Source organism: Sabethes cyaneus, chromosome 3, assembly GCF_943734655.1.
Source record: "Sabethes cyaneus chromosome 3, idSabCyanKW18_F2, whole genome shotgun sequence".
In the NCBI taxonomy this organism is placed as follows: domain Eukaryota; kingdom Metazoa; phylum Arthropoda; class Insecta; order Diptera; family Culicidae; genus Sabethes; species Sabethes cyaneus.
The window spans coordinates 18084274-18100061 of record NC_071355.1 but is presented as its reverse complement, the minus strand read 5'-3'; the positions used below and the strand labels follow the sequence as shown (position 1 = coordinate 18100061).

Sequence of the window (15788 nt, the reverse complement as noted above, 5' to 3'; positions counted from 1 at the left end):
ACGTCTAAAACAAAGTACATGCTGGCCAGCGGAACCGAGGCCGAACGACACCGCTTGGGCAGTACTATATTGATCGACGGCGATGAGTTTGAGGTAGTCGATGAATTTGTCTACCTTGGCTCACTGGTAACGGCGGACAATGATACCAGCCGTGAGATTCGGAGGCGTATTATCAGCGGAAGTCGTGCTTACTATGGTCTCCACAAGCAATTGCGGTCGAGCAGACTAAGTCCCCGTACAAAGTGCACCCTGTACAAGACGCTTATTAGACCGGTTGTTCTATACGGGCATGAAACATGGACAATGCTCGAGGAGGACCTGCGAGTGCTCCGAGTTTTCGAACGACGAGTGCTAAGAACGATCTTCGGCGGCGTACAGGAGAACGGAGTATGGAGGCGGAGGATGAACCATGAACTCGCACAGCTCTACGGCGAACCCAGTATCCAGAAGGTGGCTAAAGCTGGACGGATACGATGGGCAGGGCATGTTGCAAGAATGCCGGACAACTGCCCTGCAAAGATGGTGTTCGCCTCAAATCCGGTAGGAATAAGACGACCAGGAGCGCAGCGAGCAAGATGGTTAGACCAGGTGGAGCGAGATCTGGCGGAGAGTACTCGGTGTCCGAGGAATTGGAGAGCGGTAGCCCTCAACCGAGTTACATGGAGAAATTTTGTTCAACAGGCTTTGTCTTAGGACGGCAAGCCACCTAAGTAAGTAAGTAAGTTGTTTGTTGTTTTGTTTATGCTTGTAAGTTTTGCTCAAAATGGCGTTCAAGCAAGAAGCATTTCGTGAGCGCGTTGTACACTTCTATGAATTGCACAAAGATCTCGGCAAAAAGTATACGGTGCAACAATTTAACAGCGAAAATGTTGCAGCTTCGACTATTTACTATATCCAAAGATCCCCAACAACTACACGCAAGCAAGGTAGTTGAAGACCAGCCGAAATTATGGACGGAGAAGAACTTCGTTCTCTTTGTCGTGTCTTCGACAACAAGAACTCCGTGAGCCAACGGGATGCCGCAAAAAAGTACTACTGTTCCCACCAGTACATCTGCAAAACATTGAAAAGAGTCAGAATGAAGTGCCGAAAGAAGACTAGAGCGTCGGAATATACTGAGGGACAGAATTCGACGCTGAAATCCTAATGCCGCTGCACTATGGTCGAAAAAGCCAAAATTCCAGACAAAAATCAATATCTCGAAAACCATTGGCTCTACATATTTCATGTTTTCAGAAGATTTTGTTTAGAAAAAAAGGACCTACCTTTTGGTATAATTAGTCATTAGGGTGGTTCACTTTTACTCGTTATAAAATTTTTAAGTTTTTTGTCTTGCAATATAGAGCAATACTTTCTGTGGTCCAACGGTTCACCAATATCAACGATCCGCAGGGCCTGGGGAAAAGTTGGGTTCGAATTCTGTTATAACTGACTCCCATTATAGCTTGTTTTGTTCCATGGACCCGTAAGCGTTGCTTCAAGGGCCATCCCTTACCTGTTTTTTCGTCCTGGAGACAATATAAACACGTTTGTTTCATTACTTTCTTCTACCGTCCCCTCCAACTATTGTAAAGAAACTACCGTTAAAAATATCGCAGGTAAGTGTGAGCCTTCATCCTACACTCAGGTTACCGATCGATTGTCTACCAGATTAGAAGATTACAATAACCTACCCGATACCTCAGTCCCGCTGCCCCAAGCTCGAGTACAAACACCAAAGCCCTCCCGACATGCCCCGTATTCCTCAACATATACTAGGTACCAGAGTATTAGAGGATTACGAACGAAAATTGACGACTTTTTTGTTACTCATTCATTCTTATTGCTGTTAGGAATTCATTTCACTCCTTTTCCTGCCTGGCTCCTATTGACAGTGTCTTGGAATATTTGTGGATTAACATTGATTGCATCGGGCGGGGGGTTTGCTTCGGTGTAGTTTACATTCCTCCGGATATGTCGAGAAACCATTCTGTCGTCGAGAAGCTCAACAGTTCTATTTCCTCTGTTGCGGAATCGCTGAACGTGCATGACGTCCATCTGCTTTCCGGAGATTTCAATCTTCCGGACCTGCGTTGGCGCGCGACTGCTGTAAGTTTTGCCGAGTTAGAGCCCACGGATTCAACTTCTGCCAGCATTAATTACTTCAATTGACAATATGGCGTTACTCAACATGAAGCAGTTGAATTTGAGGAGAAACTGTATGAACCGAATACTTGATACCTCTTTTAAATCGCTTATTCCGATGCTCGGCTCCAATACGATTTAGCGAACCGTTTTAAGACCAAACACTCGACTTCACTAATGCTGACTTTAAAAATCTGAAAGTGACAAATTAACAATACAATACAATTACAATACAAAATTTTTACCTAAACCATACACCCCGAGAAGCAAGTACTACCTATCGTATCAGAACCAAGAAATACTTACCTATTCTCGGGGGTACCTGAAGAGTGCTTTAAGTACGGGAATGATTCTGTATTGCCTTCATTATTTCAGCCAGCTGTGAGCTATCCGGTTCAGTTAACCAGTTCAGTTATTCAATCACCATGCAGTCATCTTGGATCGGTCAATTCGGCGATATGCCGTATCACATCTACGAGAATATTTTCCAATACCTGTCCGTCAGGGATCGGTTGAATGCATCGTTGGTGTGCCAAAATTGGGATACGGCCATATCCGAGTCACGAAAGCTCCTTTGTGACATATCATTGACAGTGTATCGTTTCGACGAAAATTACAACATCCAGCTAATGAGCGAAAAAGTACTCATGAACAGCAAACGACGGTATCAGCATATTGGTCTTCCAGTCCTTCGGAGAGAGCGTAAATTTAAAGTGCTTTTTGACGCAGTCGAACAGTTCAGCCGTAGGATTTACTTGCAGACGGCTAAAATAGTAGAGTTTAACCCCACGGACACCTGGATCAGTCGTTGCTTACCGCATCTGCAAACTCTCGATATTGACATCAACATACTTACATACAGTAGTGACTCGTGGACGAATGCATTCGAAAATTTCTCCAACCTTACCAGCCTAACGATGCGTCATTGTCACGATAAGGTCCTCTATTCGGTCCAGAAGAATTGCCGCAAGCTAACCAAGCTACATCTGCAATCCTACAACATTAGCGAGCATGTACAGGCAGTCCTAAACTTGCCAGAGCTTGTAGATCTTTCTATCGAGGAAGCACTCTTCTTCCCGTACGGTATGTCACCTCTAACGGATGCACCGCAAGAGCTTCATTTGCAGAAATTAAAGCGTTTGGCTATATTAATTAATGCATCAACGTTTAGAAGCTTAACAAATCCACCTGACAGCTTCCTTATAAAAATCCGTGCACCTCAACTAGAAAGATTAGATATATCTTGTTTTGCGATGCAGCTAATCGACCTCGGGGAGCCCAACAAGCTTAGTTAATGTTGCCACATAATTAATTTTGTATTCGAACAAGTAGACGCTAAGAATAGTAAGTAAGTTGTATCAATTTTGTACATTACAATTTAGAAAATTTATAAGGTATGAAATATTTAAATTAAGAAATAAAAATTAATAACCCAAAAAAACTTAGATAACTTTTTTGAAACAAAAATGATTTCCGAACTCCCAGTGCCAGTGCCGAGAGGAATAAATCATTTTCGTTTTGTTGATGTCCATCTTTGACGCGTAATCCAGGTACACCAAATAATAATGCTTTGAGGTTCCTCAATGCTCATTTCGTTGCCAGAAGCATACATGCAGAACTTGTTAGCAACTAAGGTTACTTCAGAGCTTCATCCAGCCGTCTAATAGTTTTGAAGTAATCTTGCGGTCGAACAATCTGTATTCTGTGAAAAAATCTAGGCAGTTGTTCAATCGAGCAAAAGTTACTTCGAACTGGGACGACTGGGACTGGTCTGTGAAGAGATCAATAACGCTCCAACAGCTGCACGGTGGTTGCACAAAGTTCTTTCAAAAGACCGTTCAAATGGTTTAGGTAGTCTTGAAAAAAAGACTGGCAATTTTACTGCCGATTCCTGTGAAACATTGGAACTAACGATGAGAACTCACTTCCCAGGGTTTGCACTTCTCAGGACCTGTATTTGCTGAAGCACATGACTTGGATGAGACAGGACACTTATGGTCAACAGATGCCTATCGTAAAGCTTGTGAAATCTTCACACCTTCCAGAGTTGAATGGGCATTGGGTTATTTTCTACCTTTCAAATCCGTTGGGAAAGATCAAATTTTCCCAGTATAGCTCCAACAGGGAAAAGAGCCAGCGTTACTTTGAGTTACATACCAAAAGCTTGGAGAAAGGTTAGAGTTGTTTTCATTCCAAAAGCGGGAAAAAGAGATAAAACAACTCCTAAAGCCTTTAGACCTATCAGTCTATCCTCTGTTCTATTAAAGGAAACAATGGAAAAAATTGTAGCCGATTTTATTAAGTCAACAAGCTTATCGAGGTTGCCCTTGAGCAAATATTGTCTTTGTAGACGACGGAAAACGGAGGTTAAGAGGATTGGGTGAAAAATCAATGCGTCGCAAACCAAATATATAAAGGAACCGCTAATAATACAGCTAAGGAGATGCAACGATGCATTTAAGCTGAAATTCGGACCTTCTTTTCACTTCACAAGACTTCTGCAGTCTTGCTTATGGAAGATAGACGCACAGATAATCAGACGAGACACTCGCGTTAATTCCATCGTCCAATCAAAAACCACTCATTTTTCGAAAAAGCATGTTTCGCAACATGACCACACCGCGGCGCGCGAGTCGTTTTCAGTATAAAACCATACAAATGTAAAACCCTACAGCATAAAACCCTGCAAATGCAAGCTACTCCGCAACATGCATAACAGAGGGTGCTAGTGTGCAAGCAAAATGTGTTGGACGATGGTTTTTAAGGGAATTTCTTCTATGTGTCATGTCAGTTCGTCAGTGATAGACGTGTATTTGAACGAAAGGTATTGCGGACTGTTTTTGGCAGAGTAGGCAGGGCAGAGCAGAAAGCAGAGAATGGCGCAGGCATATGAGCCATGACCTGTGTGCAATACTTGAAGAGATTCCCATCGTACACGTGGGGAAAATCGGGATGCTTCGGTGGGTCGGCCATGTCGCAAAAATGTACCAGCGACTCTAGAAAAAGAGGGGCCTTACGTGCCGCGTAGCTCGACCAGATTGCAGCTGATTTGCGAATGTCGCAAGACGCTTACTACACCGGTTGTTTTCTACAATGGACTACATGCACAATGTTCGGGGAGGACCTGCGAGTACTCTGTAACCCTCGGCTTGGTCTCTGCCCAAGATTTAGGAGTGCAAAATATTTGATGAATGTCCCGCAACAATTTGTCAAGAGAGTATAGTTGAAACACCCTATTCCGAACAGCTTTCCCAGATGACGTGTACGCAGCCATACGTCAACGGCTTCCACCCACCCACCACCAGGGGTGGTGTCCCACGAACTTCCCACGAAATCCCACGAACTTTTCCCCCTATTCAGTAAGGTCGCGTTCCTATCCGCGACCTACTAATCGGCATCTGATGCGTAATCGGCGTAGCGTATCGGCATAGAAGCGTGAAATACCATCTGTCTAAATTGTTTATCGGGGCATACAGTCACCGCACCGTTCGGCAAACGGTATTCGTCGTCTCTTTTATTCCGTAGTGTTCTTATGGGAAACTGCGAGTTTGACGTCTCACTCGCTGTTCATAAGGATGGTGGGAGAACAAAAGAGGTAAACATAGCAGTACATATGGTCCGACTCAGAACAGTGTTGTCAAAGCAAATAACATTGAAACACATCGTTGCTTCATTAAATCACTAAGAAAATTTTCGAAAATTATTGAAAAAGCTATCTTTTCTGTTGTTTTTAATAAAGAAAAATTAATTATGAACATACATTTCTCTTGAAAGTATTGAACCACGTTTTCACCATTGGAGGTTTCAGTTAATTTCAAACCTATAATTCTTATTTCGAGAACCGAAACAGTGTCTTGGCAACACGATAGTTTATCAGTTTTGCTGCAGCTGCTGCTACTGGTGAACAGGTTCCGTCAATTCAGAATTTGTTTTCAGTTTTGTTAGAAAATGATAAAACTTTCGGCTAGTGACATAGCCTTAGATAATAGAAAAAAAGAGAGTGAATAGTATGGTATGTGACAATTGAGTGCTTGACTTTTAGAGTGGTTGAAATCAGTGCTGAAAAATGTGGTGGATTCGTTAGTAGCGAGGTGGCGATTGCTGCTGAAGGCTGAAAAATGTACGTTTTTGGACAACAATTTTTAATTCATCATATTTCTTGTCGGAAACCCAGTAAATTGTGTTTGTGTGAATCAAATATCTGGTTAAGTGATTTGTGAAGATGATCCTATCAAAAGATTTTGAAAATATGAATAAAAAAGTGCATTTTCGGCTCATTTATTTTCAACTGATTAAAATAGGTGACACTGCTTAACTCGTTCCTTACCCTAAATTAAAGTCTGAGCTGAGTGTATGAAGGTACGTATCAGAAATTCTTAGTAAAAGACCACTACAAATATACAAAGTTTTAAAGGTAAACTAAAAAGACGTGCGAAAAGAAGCAAACAACAGGTATGGCTATCAGAGAATTCTTACGGCATATTGTCGACCATGACCGCTCCAAAACTCAACGCTAAACAAACCATCTTGCTCTTAGAACCCCTGAGTTTCCTGAGTTTTCTGCGTTCACCTGACGGTTAGCAACGTCAATCCTGAAGTTGAAGAAACGTCCCTGCCAATGACGCCATCGCGCTTATTCAGAACCCCAAGCGCGCCCGCAGCCGGAACACCGGGAGTAGGCCATCAAGCTTCGTGCCAAAAGTCATCAACCTGACCGCAAACGGATGAATGGTGGAGGGGGTTCTATAAATTCTCTCGCCGCAACGGAGCCTGTGGAGTACCAGGGCGCCCTCCACAGTAATTTGCCATTGCTGCATCCAGCCGGTCACTGATGCAGTGGACGATTTCTTACCGTGCATGTTTTCTCTGCCGAAAAAAAAACAAACGAATAACGTGGAGAGGAGAGTAAGAGAGGAGCAGGACTTGAATGATGCGCTAGCAGAGGTTCAGTCCTGATCCTCGTCTATCCTCAACGCGCCGACTCGTTGTGAGTCGACAAACGAGCAAGCTTACCGGTCTTGCGACAGGAGATTGTCCGAGCAAATATCATTTTCGGAATCTCGGTTTCGTACAAGATGATATTTAACCTCGGAACACTTGCTCTGCAATCGCGCAGTACAAATAGTACGTAGACTGCAGTATCTCAAAAAGGGGAGATCTGGTTGGCGTCGCCGATCAGGGTGCTAGGTTGTTTTAGGACGGCAAGATACTTAAGTAGGTAAGTAAATCTGGGCAAAAAGTGTCCTGATTTTTAGTTGGATCGATATGGTCACCCTATGTATGACGCGAAGGTAAGAGAAATTCAGTTTCATTTATTTGTTTCGACGATGCCGGGCCCTGGTACCAACATACTCCCACAGACTCGGGAAACCATCACAAAAATATAAAATTAGTTCAACTAACCTGCAAGCCATAATAAGATCATGCAACTCGAAGCACTAAACATTGCATTCTACAAGTTCTATTACTTTTCCGGTCATTAATTACACTAAATACTGAGATTAGTGACCAATTAATATTCATTCATCACTATATTTTCACTTTTCCGCCGTCGGTTTTTCACTAATTTTTTTCAGCCGTTTCAGTCTTCTAAACTTCAGGCACCAAAAACTTTAATTTACCACTCGAACAGTTATTTAGAGAGATATTATAATCATTTCGCCCAAATTGTTTACTTGAATTGATAGGAAAAATTTTACCTCGTTTCGATTGCAATTCTGAATCCGCGACCGTCATTGTTGGACGTTGCCAAGGGAAAAAGTTATTTTCGCTACTAAATTAAAGGTCGTAGAGTGTCGATAATATACTTTTAAAATTCACTGATAATGAAATTCACGGCAAAGAACATTTTATGTGATAGAATTACTGTCGGATTTAGTTCAACAGCAAAAATAGATACGCGATTCTAAGTTTCATAATTGTTCATAACAGATTATTACCTACTACTAGCAACTCTATTCTCAACAAAACGATAGTGACAACAAGTACTGAAATCAGTAAAGAAACAACTGGACTCTGACGACCTTAAGGAAACCACAATCAGGGACCGAAAGTTGAGGTGGAAGATATTGAGGTGCTTCAAGTTCAATCCGGGTGCAAACGCTAAAGAAATGCGTAAACGAAGCCTATGAACTTTAAATTAATGTGCCTAACTAGAGCAAAGGTGAGCAAACATACTGAAACATTGCAATGCATCACTCAATGGACAACAGTTTTAATCTCATCGTATTACTTTATTCTATCATTTTTCACATTTGTTTTAGTTTACAACAGTTATCAGAGGGTAGACAATCGCGGATCGGCTGCTGTTAACGTGTCAACGTGCTCAATTTCGCTATCGGTATAATCTGTATAAGTTGCTGTTAGTCGATAAATTAACATTCTTTCTGCGCGCTTAGTTTAGCTGTTGCTGTTCAACAAAAGTACGGTTACTCATAAGCTTGGGTTAATTTTAGTTTTATTTTTCATTCAATTCACTTTTAATATTTACACTTCTCTTCTCTTACAGTCGGTAGTCCATTCTCAAAATGTCTTTCTTTGATTATTTTGCTCTTGTCACTAGAAGGCATTGCGTTATCACTTTAGCTCGTAGTATACCTACATTTCCGATTTGATTGATCCCAAAAGAACACACAGAACAACGCATGCGAGCGCAACTCTTGCCGGCGCCCAATCACTGCCACTAAAATTAAATTAACCATTTGATTACTTAAGTACGCTTTGATATTAGGATTCCTTGTTTTCTCTCACAATTATACATTTTTGGTTACATCGGTAGTAAAAACAAAAGAAGAAGGTAAGAGCAGTTACATAAATTATACGTTTTAAGCTATAGTTTTTCGTTCGGATAAGATATGGTCGGCTGATTTAATCTTGTTTTTTTTTTTGTTGTTGTTGTGGATATGCACGTAATTATGGAGCATTTGTTAAAAACAGGTTGATATTTGAATAGGTTTTTTTCTTCTTTTATACAAAAAATACTGTTGTCACAAAGTCCCACCAGCACTTTGACCGTAAAAAAATGAACTGACAATCGTCAATTGAACTGTCAATTAGATTTACTATCACATGGTCCAAGCTAGCGGGTAGTAGTAGTAGGCTTTGAGGTTTCGCATCGGACCCCGACGGACGGGCGGTGTCTTTGTGAACGATCCAGAACAGTCACAATGTATAGTTTAGAGGTTTCGAACATAAATGCAATGTGAACCGTTCACAGGATGCTGCCTGCCGAGAGACGAACGTCCCACAGCAGCGAGCGGTAGCCTATGTGTTGTGAGTGTTCGTAATTAGCTTGCTGTCAATTTGGTGCGATCATGGACTCTCATCTCATCGGTGATAGAACAAATCTAACAGCCTACTTTTCCGATTACCGGCCGTCGAACCGGCTGACGAGGAACCACCGGCCTGCTGCGACGACGACGACGCTCCACGCTGAGGCGTTTGTGGTTTTGTACTAGTTTCATTGTTTAGCTTATTCTTCATCTGCTCCTCGATCAGCTCGTGCATGTCGATCTGCCACTGCTCGAGTTGTTGCAGCAGTTCCACCTTCTGCTGGATGGCCTCCAGCAGTTGGCTGTTGGCCTGCATCAGTTCCACCCGATTCTTGGCCAGTTCGACTTCGGCCTTCGTTCGTCGCTCGACGGCCGCATCGCGATCCTTGCGGGCCTGAACTACCGTTTCGTCCTGCGCCAGGCTCGAGTGTGACGCATCATCCCGCGCCTGGTTGCGCTCGTCGATTGCACTTTGTAGCTCGACCTCCTGCACTGAGAGCTGTCGGAACAACAGAAAAAAACAAGTTTATTAGTAGGAAATTCTTAGCAGATTTGTAACGCACTGGCGTGGCTTAAATTCAAATGCAAATTCAATTTGCACGCCCAACTTCAACATTGCTTTCAAGTCCAAGTTTGAATCTAGTTTCAAGTTCAATTTCAAAAAGAATTTTAATCCAAGTTAGAGCCATTACAGAAAAATACAGAAAGAGCGCAGGGAGGAATCGTGGAAACAAACTGAACAAGCGGAATAGTAAAAGGGAAAAATCACGAGAGAGAAAAATAAGAAATAATGACATGAAAGAATATCGTAATAGAACGGGAGAGAAGGAACAGAAAAGAAGAAAATTCAGGAGCAGGCGATTTGAGAAACGAAAACAGTAAAAGCGAAAAATGGAGAAAAAAACTAAAGACAAATGTGATAACGAAACACTGAACGTGACAGAAATGGAGTATATGGTAAGTGAAAGAAAGGAACAGATGAAAATAACTAATAGGAAAAGTAACACCAGAAAAAAGGGAAAAAAGTACTGAAAATGAAGAAAAATAAAAGAAAAGGACGAAAAATGGGGCAGGAAAACATATGAAAAAGAAAACAGTGAGCAGAAAAAAGAAAAAACGAAAAGTAAGACAAAGCAAGCGTAACGAAAAAAAAAAACAAAAAAATGTGACAGATGTGGCAGGAAAACGAAAAAACAAGAGAAAAAAGAAAAGGAAAAGAAAAATAGCGAGAGTGAAAAAGCCAATAGAAGAAACTGGAAAGAAGAGGAAAAAGACAATATACAATATATTCATATAAAAGACATTAAAAGAAAAACAAGAAATACAAAAAAATATTGAAAAAGGAGAAAAACGGTAAATCGGAGAGCAAAGCGAACTAAAATAGCATCATCGTGACAGAAAAAAAGAAAACACGTGAGATCTGAAAGAAGTAAAATGCAACAGACGAGGACAAAAAGCAGAAGGAAAGGAGATAAAAAGTGTGGAAGGTGAAGGCGAAAACTTTAAAAACTTTAGGATTTAGAGATAGTCCGTCTCCTGTGGTTCGTCCAGAAACAGATGCAAAAAAGAAGAAAAAATAAGACAGAAGGAGAAAAAAAGGAAAACTGCACGGCTCAAACGTAACAGACCAACGGGATAGAAAAAAGCGAGAGATAAAAAAGAAAAACGAATGAAACCTCATGCGCAATGTGAAGACAAACGGGACATAAAAAAATAGAAAGGTAGAAAACGGAAGGGAAAACGAGCCAAAAAACGAGGCAATGTAAAAGGGAAAGGAAAAGTAAGAAAAACCATAAGGAAATTTAAAATTAGGTGGGAAAAAACGAAACAAATAAGGAAGAAAAAAAGAACAGATAAGAAGACTATATTCAGAAGCTAGAGAATTGAGAAACAAGAACAGTAAAAGTGAAAAATAGTGAATGGTGTAACGAAAACCAAAGCGTGAAAAGAAAACAAAAAAAAAACAAAACCAAAAACGAGGAAGAGCGGGCCTGAAAATGAAGAAAAAACGAAATATGGAACAGATAGGACAAAAACTTAAGAGGAAAATCACTGAAAAAGGCGGTAAACGAGACAGGAAAAAAATGAAAGTGAAAAAGTAAGCAGAAAAAAGGAAAAACCAGATAAAAAAGGAGAAAAAGTACGATAAGGGAGGCATGACAGAAAGGGTGGGAAAACAGAAAAGAAAAAGATAGAAAACAGGACAAGAAAAAGAAACCGGAGCAGAGAAAAAATCCGATAGAAGAAACGAGGAGTAAAAGGTCAAACCGGATATAAAAGGAATTTAAAAAGATGGGACAAAGTATGAATGGGTTGAGAAAATGGCACATAAACAGAAAAACAAGACAAACGGACCATAAAAGGTATAAAAGTAAAAGACGAAGGAAAAGAGCGATGAAAACGGAAAACCAGAGAGCATAAAAAAAAGGGAATCAAAATAGCATAAACGTGATTGAAAAGAAGACGGGTCATCTGAAAGACGAAAAACGTTTTAAGGGAAAACAAAAAGAAAAATAAGACAGAAGGGGCAAAAACGGAATAGTGCACAGGGAAAATGTAACAAAAACTGGACAAACCTCATAGAGAGAGAGAAACCCGCGCATAATGGGAAGAAAAACGGGACATAAAAAGAAAATTATGAAAAGGTAGAAAATGGGAAAAGGCAAAAAACGATGAAACGGACAAAAGGAACAAAACGGCATGTGAAAGGACGGAACGTACGGCAGTAGGAAAATGGAGAAACGAGAACAGAACAGGAGAATGTGGATGAAAAAACAGAAGGCAGAAAGCGATTAAAAAAACGAGAGAACGAAACAAACGGAAAACGGAAATGCGAAAAAAACGAAAATCGGGACCGAAAGAACAACCGACCGAAAACCGAAGTCGACGGGACGGAAAATGGCACAAAACGAGGCAAAGAACGTAGAAAAATAGACCTGTAAATGAGGAAAAACGGAAGAAAAAGTGGGAAAACGGACTAACCAAAGAGAAACAACGGATAGAAAAGGAAAAAACAGAGCAAAAGAGTAATATGAACAGAAAAGGAATAAAAAACGGAAGATATCGGATCGGAAACGATCGGAAAAGGAAAACAGGAAGGGTGGGTAAAGTGTCAAGGGTGGGTAAAAATGAAAACGGAACAGGAAATGTCGAAAAAACTGAAACGAAAAGAAAACGGAAGAGAACAGCAAAAGGGTGAAAAACGAGACTGGAAAAGAATAAAATATGAATAGAAGAATACAGGAAAACAACTGAAAGGAAAAACAAGAGAAAAAGAGGAAAAACGGAACAGAAAAAAATAAAAATGAAACGGAAGACAGAAAGCGATCAGAAAAGAAAAAGAGAACGTGATAGAACAGAAGAAAACAAAAGAGAAAATGACACAAATCAAGATAATGGACCTGAAAATAGGAAACGGAAATAGGCAAAAAACGGAAAACAATCAGGATTATTAAAAAGGTGCAAAACGGGACAGGAAAAGAAGAAAAACAGAACAGAGGAAGAGGAAACGACGGACAGAAAAAGGAAGAATCAGAAAGAAGAGGAAAAACGAGACAGAAACAAACGAACGGAAAAGAAAAACAGAATTTGACGAAAAAGGCAAAAAAGCAAGACACAATAACAGGAAGAACAGAACAAACGAAAACGAAAAACGGAAAACAGACGAAAATCGAGACCGTGAAAGTGATCAGAAAGAGAGAGGAAGGCGACAAAAGGACCTGGAAATGAGGAAAAACGGAAGAAAACAACTGATTGGGCGAGAACTTAGAACGCCTTCGATAGCGTTAGAAGACGGTACTGAAACCGCGGAAATATCACTTGGCACGGTGGCCCTTTAGCCCAGTCACAGTAATAAATATCACACAACTCAAGCAATGTACTTTAAAGAAATAGAGTTTAATCTTGAGAATATATTTCATTACAATCTTGCACAACTGTTAAGGTTAAGTAGATTAGGTGTCTTTGGATGAACGATCTGAGATCTAAGAAGGGCGAAAAACGGGACAGGAAAAAACGGTAAATGTTACAATTTACGGAGGGAACAGTAGAAGAAAGTAAAGTAAAAAGTCGATTGGTTCTAACAGATTGACACCAATCTGTTGACGTGAAGGGGAAAGAGCGGAAGATGAGGGGGTCAGGATAAGTGAGGGTCATATGAAGCAACGCTTAAGGAGTGCAAATATCATCAAAGCCGGAGGATTGTTTGATAAAATAAAAAGAAAACGGAAGACAAAAAGCGAGCGGAAAAGAACAACTGAATGTGACAAGGTGATAGGTGAAAAAGCAAGACATAATAACAGAAAGAACATAATAGGCAGAAGAAAAATGGGAAAACGGGCCAGATTTTCAGACAGGAAAAGGACAGGAAAACGGGACAGAAAAGGAGATAATACGGCAGCAAAAAGAAGAAATAAGAACCGAAAACGAGTAAAATCTGAACAGCAAAAAAACGCAAGACCAAACGTGATCGGAAAAAGAGACGAAAACGAAAAACGGAAAAAATACGAAAATCGAAATCGCGAAATGAGACAGAAAACTAAGACCAAAAAGACAGGAAAATAGACTAAAGAAAAAGGTAAAACGAAATAGATGTCAAGCAAAAATAAAATAAAGCAAAAATAAAAAACCGAAGGAGAAAAACAAAAAAGGTGGTCAAAAACGGAACAAACAGAAAGGACAGGAGAACGGCAGTAAGATGAGGAAAAACGGTACAAAAATAAGCCAAAAGGAAAGAAGATAAAAAGAGTAAGAAATAACGAAAACTTTAGAAACCTTAAGGATTTAATTAGGGTTAGGTCCACAAAAAGAAGAAAAAATAAGACAAAAGGAGAAAAAACAGGGAATATTACGGGAGAAAATGTAATAAAAATTGGACAAACGGTATATAAAAGGATAGAAAAGGAGACAATACGACAGTAGTAAAATGAAGAAACGAGAACAGAAAAGAGGAAAATCTGGACAGAAAATCGAAAACAGAAGACAAAATGCGATCTGGAAAGAAAAACAGATTGTGACAGAAAAGGTGGAAAAGCAAAACATAATAACAGGAAAAACTTAACGGGATAGAGAAGGAGGAAAAATCGAGCTGGAAACGAGAAAAACCGTAAGTAAAAAGGCAAAAAACGAAAAAGAATAAACAGGATACAGGAAAAGGACGAGAAAAGGAACAAAGAAACAACAACGGTCAGAAAGGAAAGATCGGACAAAAAACCGGAAAATGGGACAGAAAAACAAGAAAAAAAGCAGTCAAAATAGACTGAAGAAAAAGGTTCACCAAAAGCGAAAAAGACGTAAAACGGGAGATAAAAATAAAAAACCGGAGGAGAAAGAAAAAGGGAGCCAAAACCGGAATAAACGTGACAGAGCAAAATGTGGAAAAACGGTATAAAGCATAAGCATAAGCATAGTATACCGCCCGTGTGCCCGTGCTACTCCGTTATTGACCAGGACCAATGAAAATTGCAAAATGATGGCTGGAAAAAGCATACTTGGGACAGCACGCTATTCCTCATTGTGCAACCTTATCAGGTCCCTGCATGCAAATCAATACCGACGCAAGCCACGTCCGAGTGCGGGTCCTGATGGGATGGGAAGGAATGTTAGTCCAATACTTGTGGCTACTAAAGATCAGGGAATCCTCTGCATCTTCACAAGTATTTCGGGAAAGGAATGGTTGTTAGTAGATGGGGGGAGCTAGATGGATAATGTAAGTATGTAAGTACCAGTTATATGAGACTAACCTGGTTATTCGAAAATTTTCTTGTAAAGCCAGTAATTATGAAAATTAAGACATAAAAAATAACTTTTTAACAAATTTAATATAATGCCAATGGTGCTCATATACAACCATAATTTAATTAATATCGAAAGATACTAGTACCTGCGAGATTTACGGTTCGAAAACTACGTGACAACTTGAACTTATTATATCCGAAAATAAAAGTCAGGGATAATGAAACGAGTCAATATAGTTTCTAAATTGATAAGCATTTCCTCTTACCAAACGCTAATATGCAGAGATATAGCGCCCTGCACGCTTAAAGATAAAACAAAAAACAATGAGGGTAAACTGGACAGAAAAAACGGTACAAATATGAAGGAAAAACGGGATAGAAAAGGAGGAACAGAAAAGAAAAAAATTCAGAAGCTGAAGAATTGAGAAACAAAAACAGTAAAATAGACAATAAAAACTTGAGACAAATGTGATGAATCGCAATACAGAACGTGACAGAAAAGGTGGAAGAAAGTAACAGATGAAAGCAAAACATAGAAAAGGTGTCCACGGGACAGAAAACAAAAAAAACGAATTCTTTTCAAAAGAGGAAAAATGGGCCTGAAGGTGTCATGACTCTTGCAAAGGCGGAAAAAGGCGAAAAACGGGACAGAAAAAGA

The 15788-nt window shown here is 40.1% G+C and overlaps 1 protein-coding gene across 4 annotated transcripts in view; it reads right to left on the bottom strand.

Annotated features, from left to right (window-relative positions):
• Positions 1-8348: 8348 nt before the first annotated feature.
• The window catches only part of LOC128744755 (bicaudal D-related protein homolog), a 121513-nt gene continuing 114073 nt past the window's right edge, over positions 8349-15788 (bottom strand). For all 4 annotated transcript variants that reach the window (XM_053841972.1, XM_053841974.1, XM_053841971.1 and 1 more), the window contains exon 5: positions 8349-9894. In XM_053841972.1, the coding sequence (XP_053697947.1) occupies positions 9451-9894 (444 nt within the window). In that variant the 3' untranslated portion in view covers positions 8349-9450. The remainder of the gene's footprint in view (positions 9895-15788) is intronic.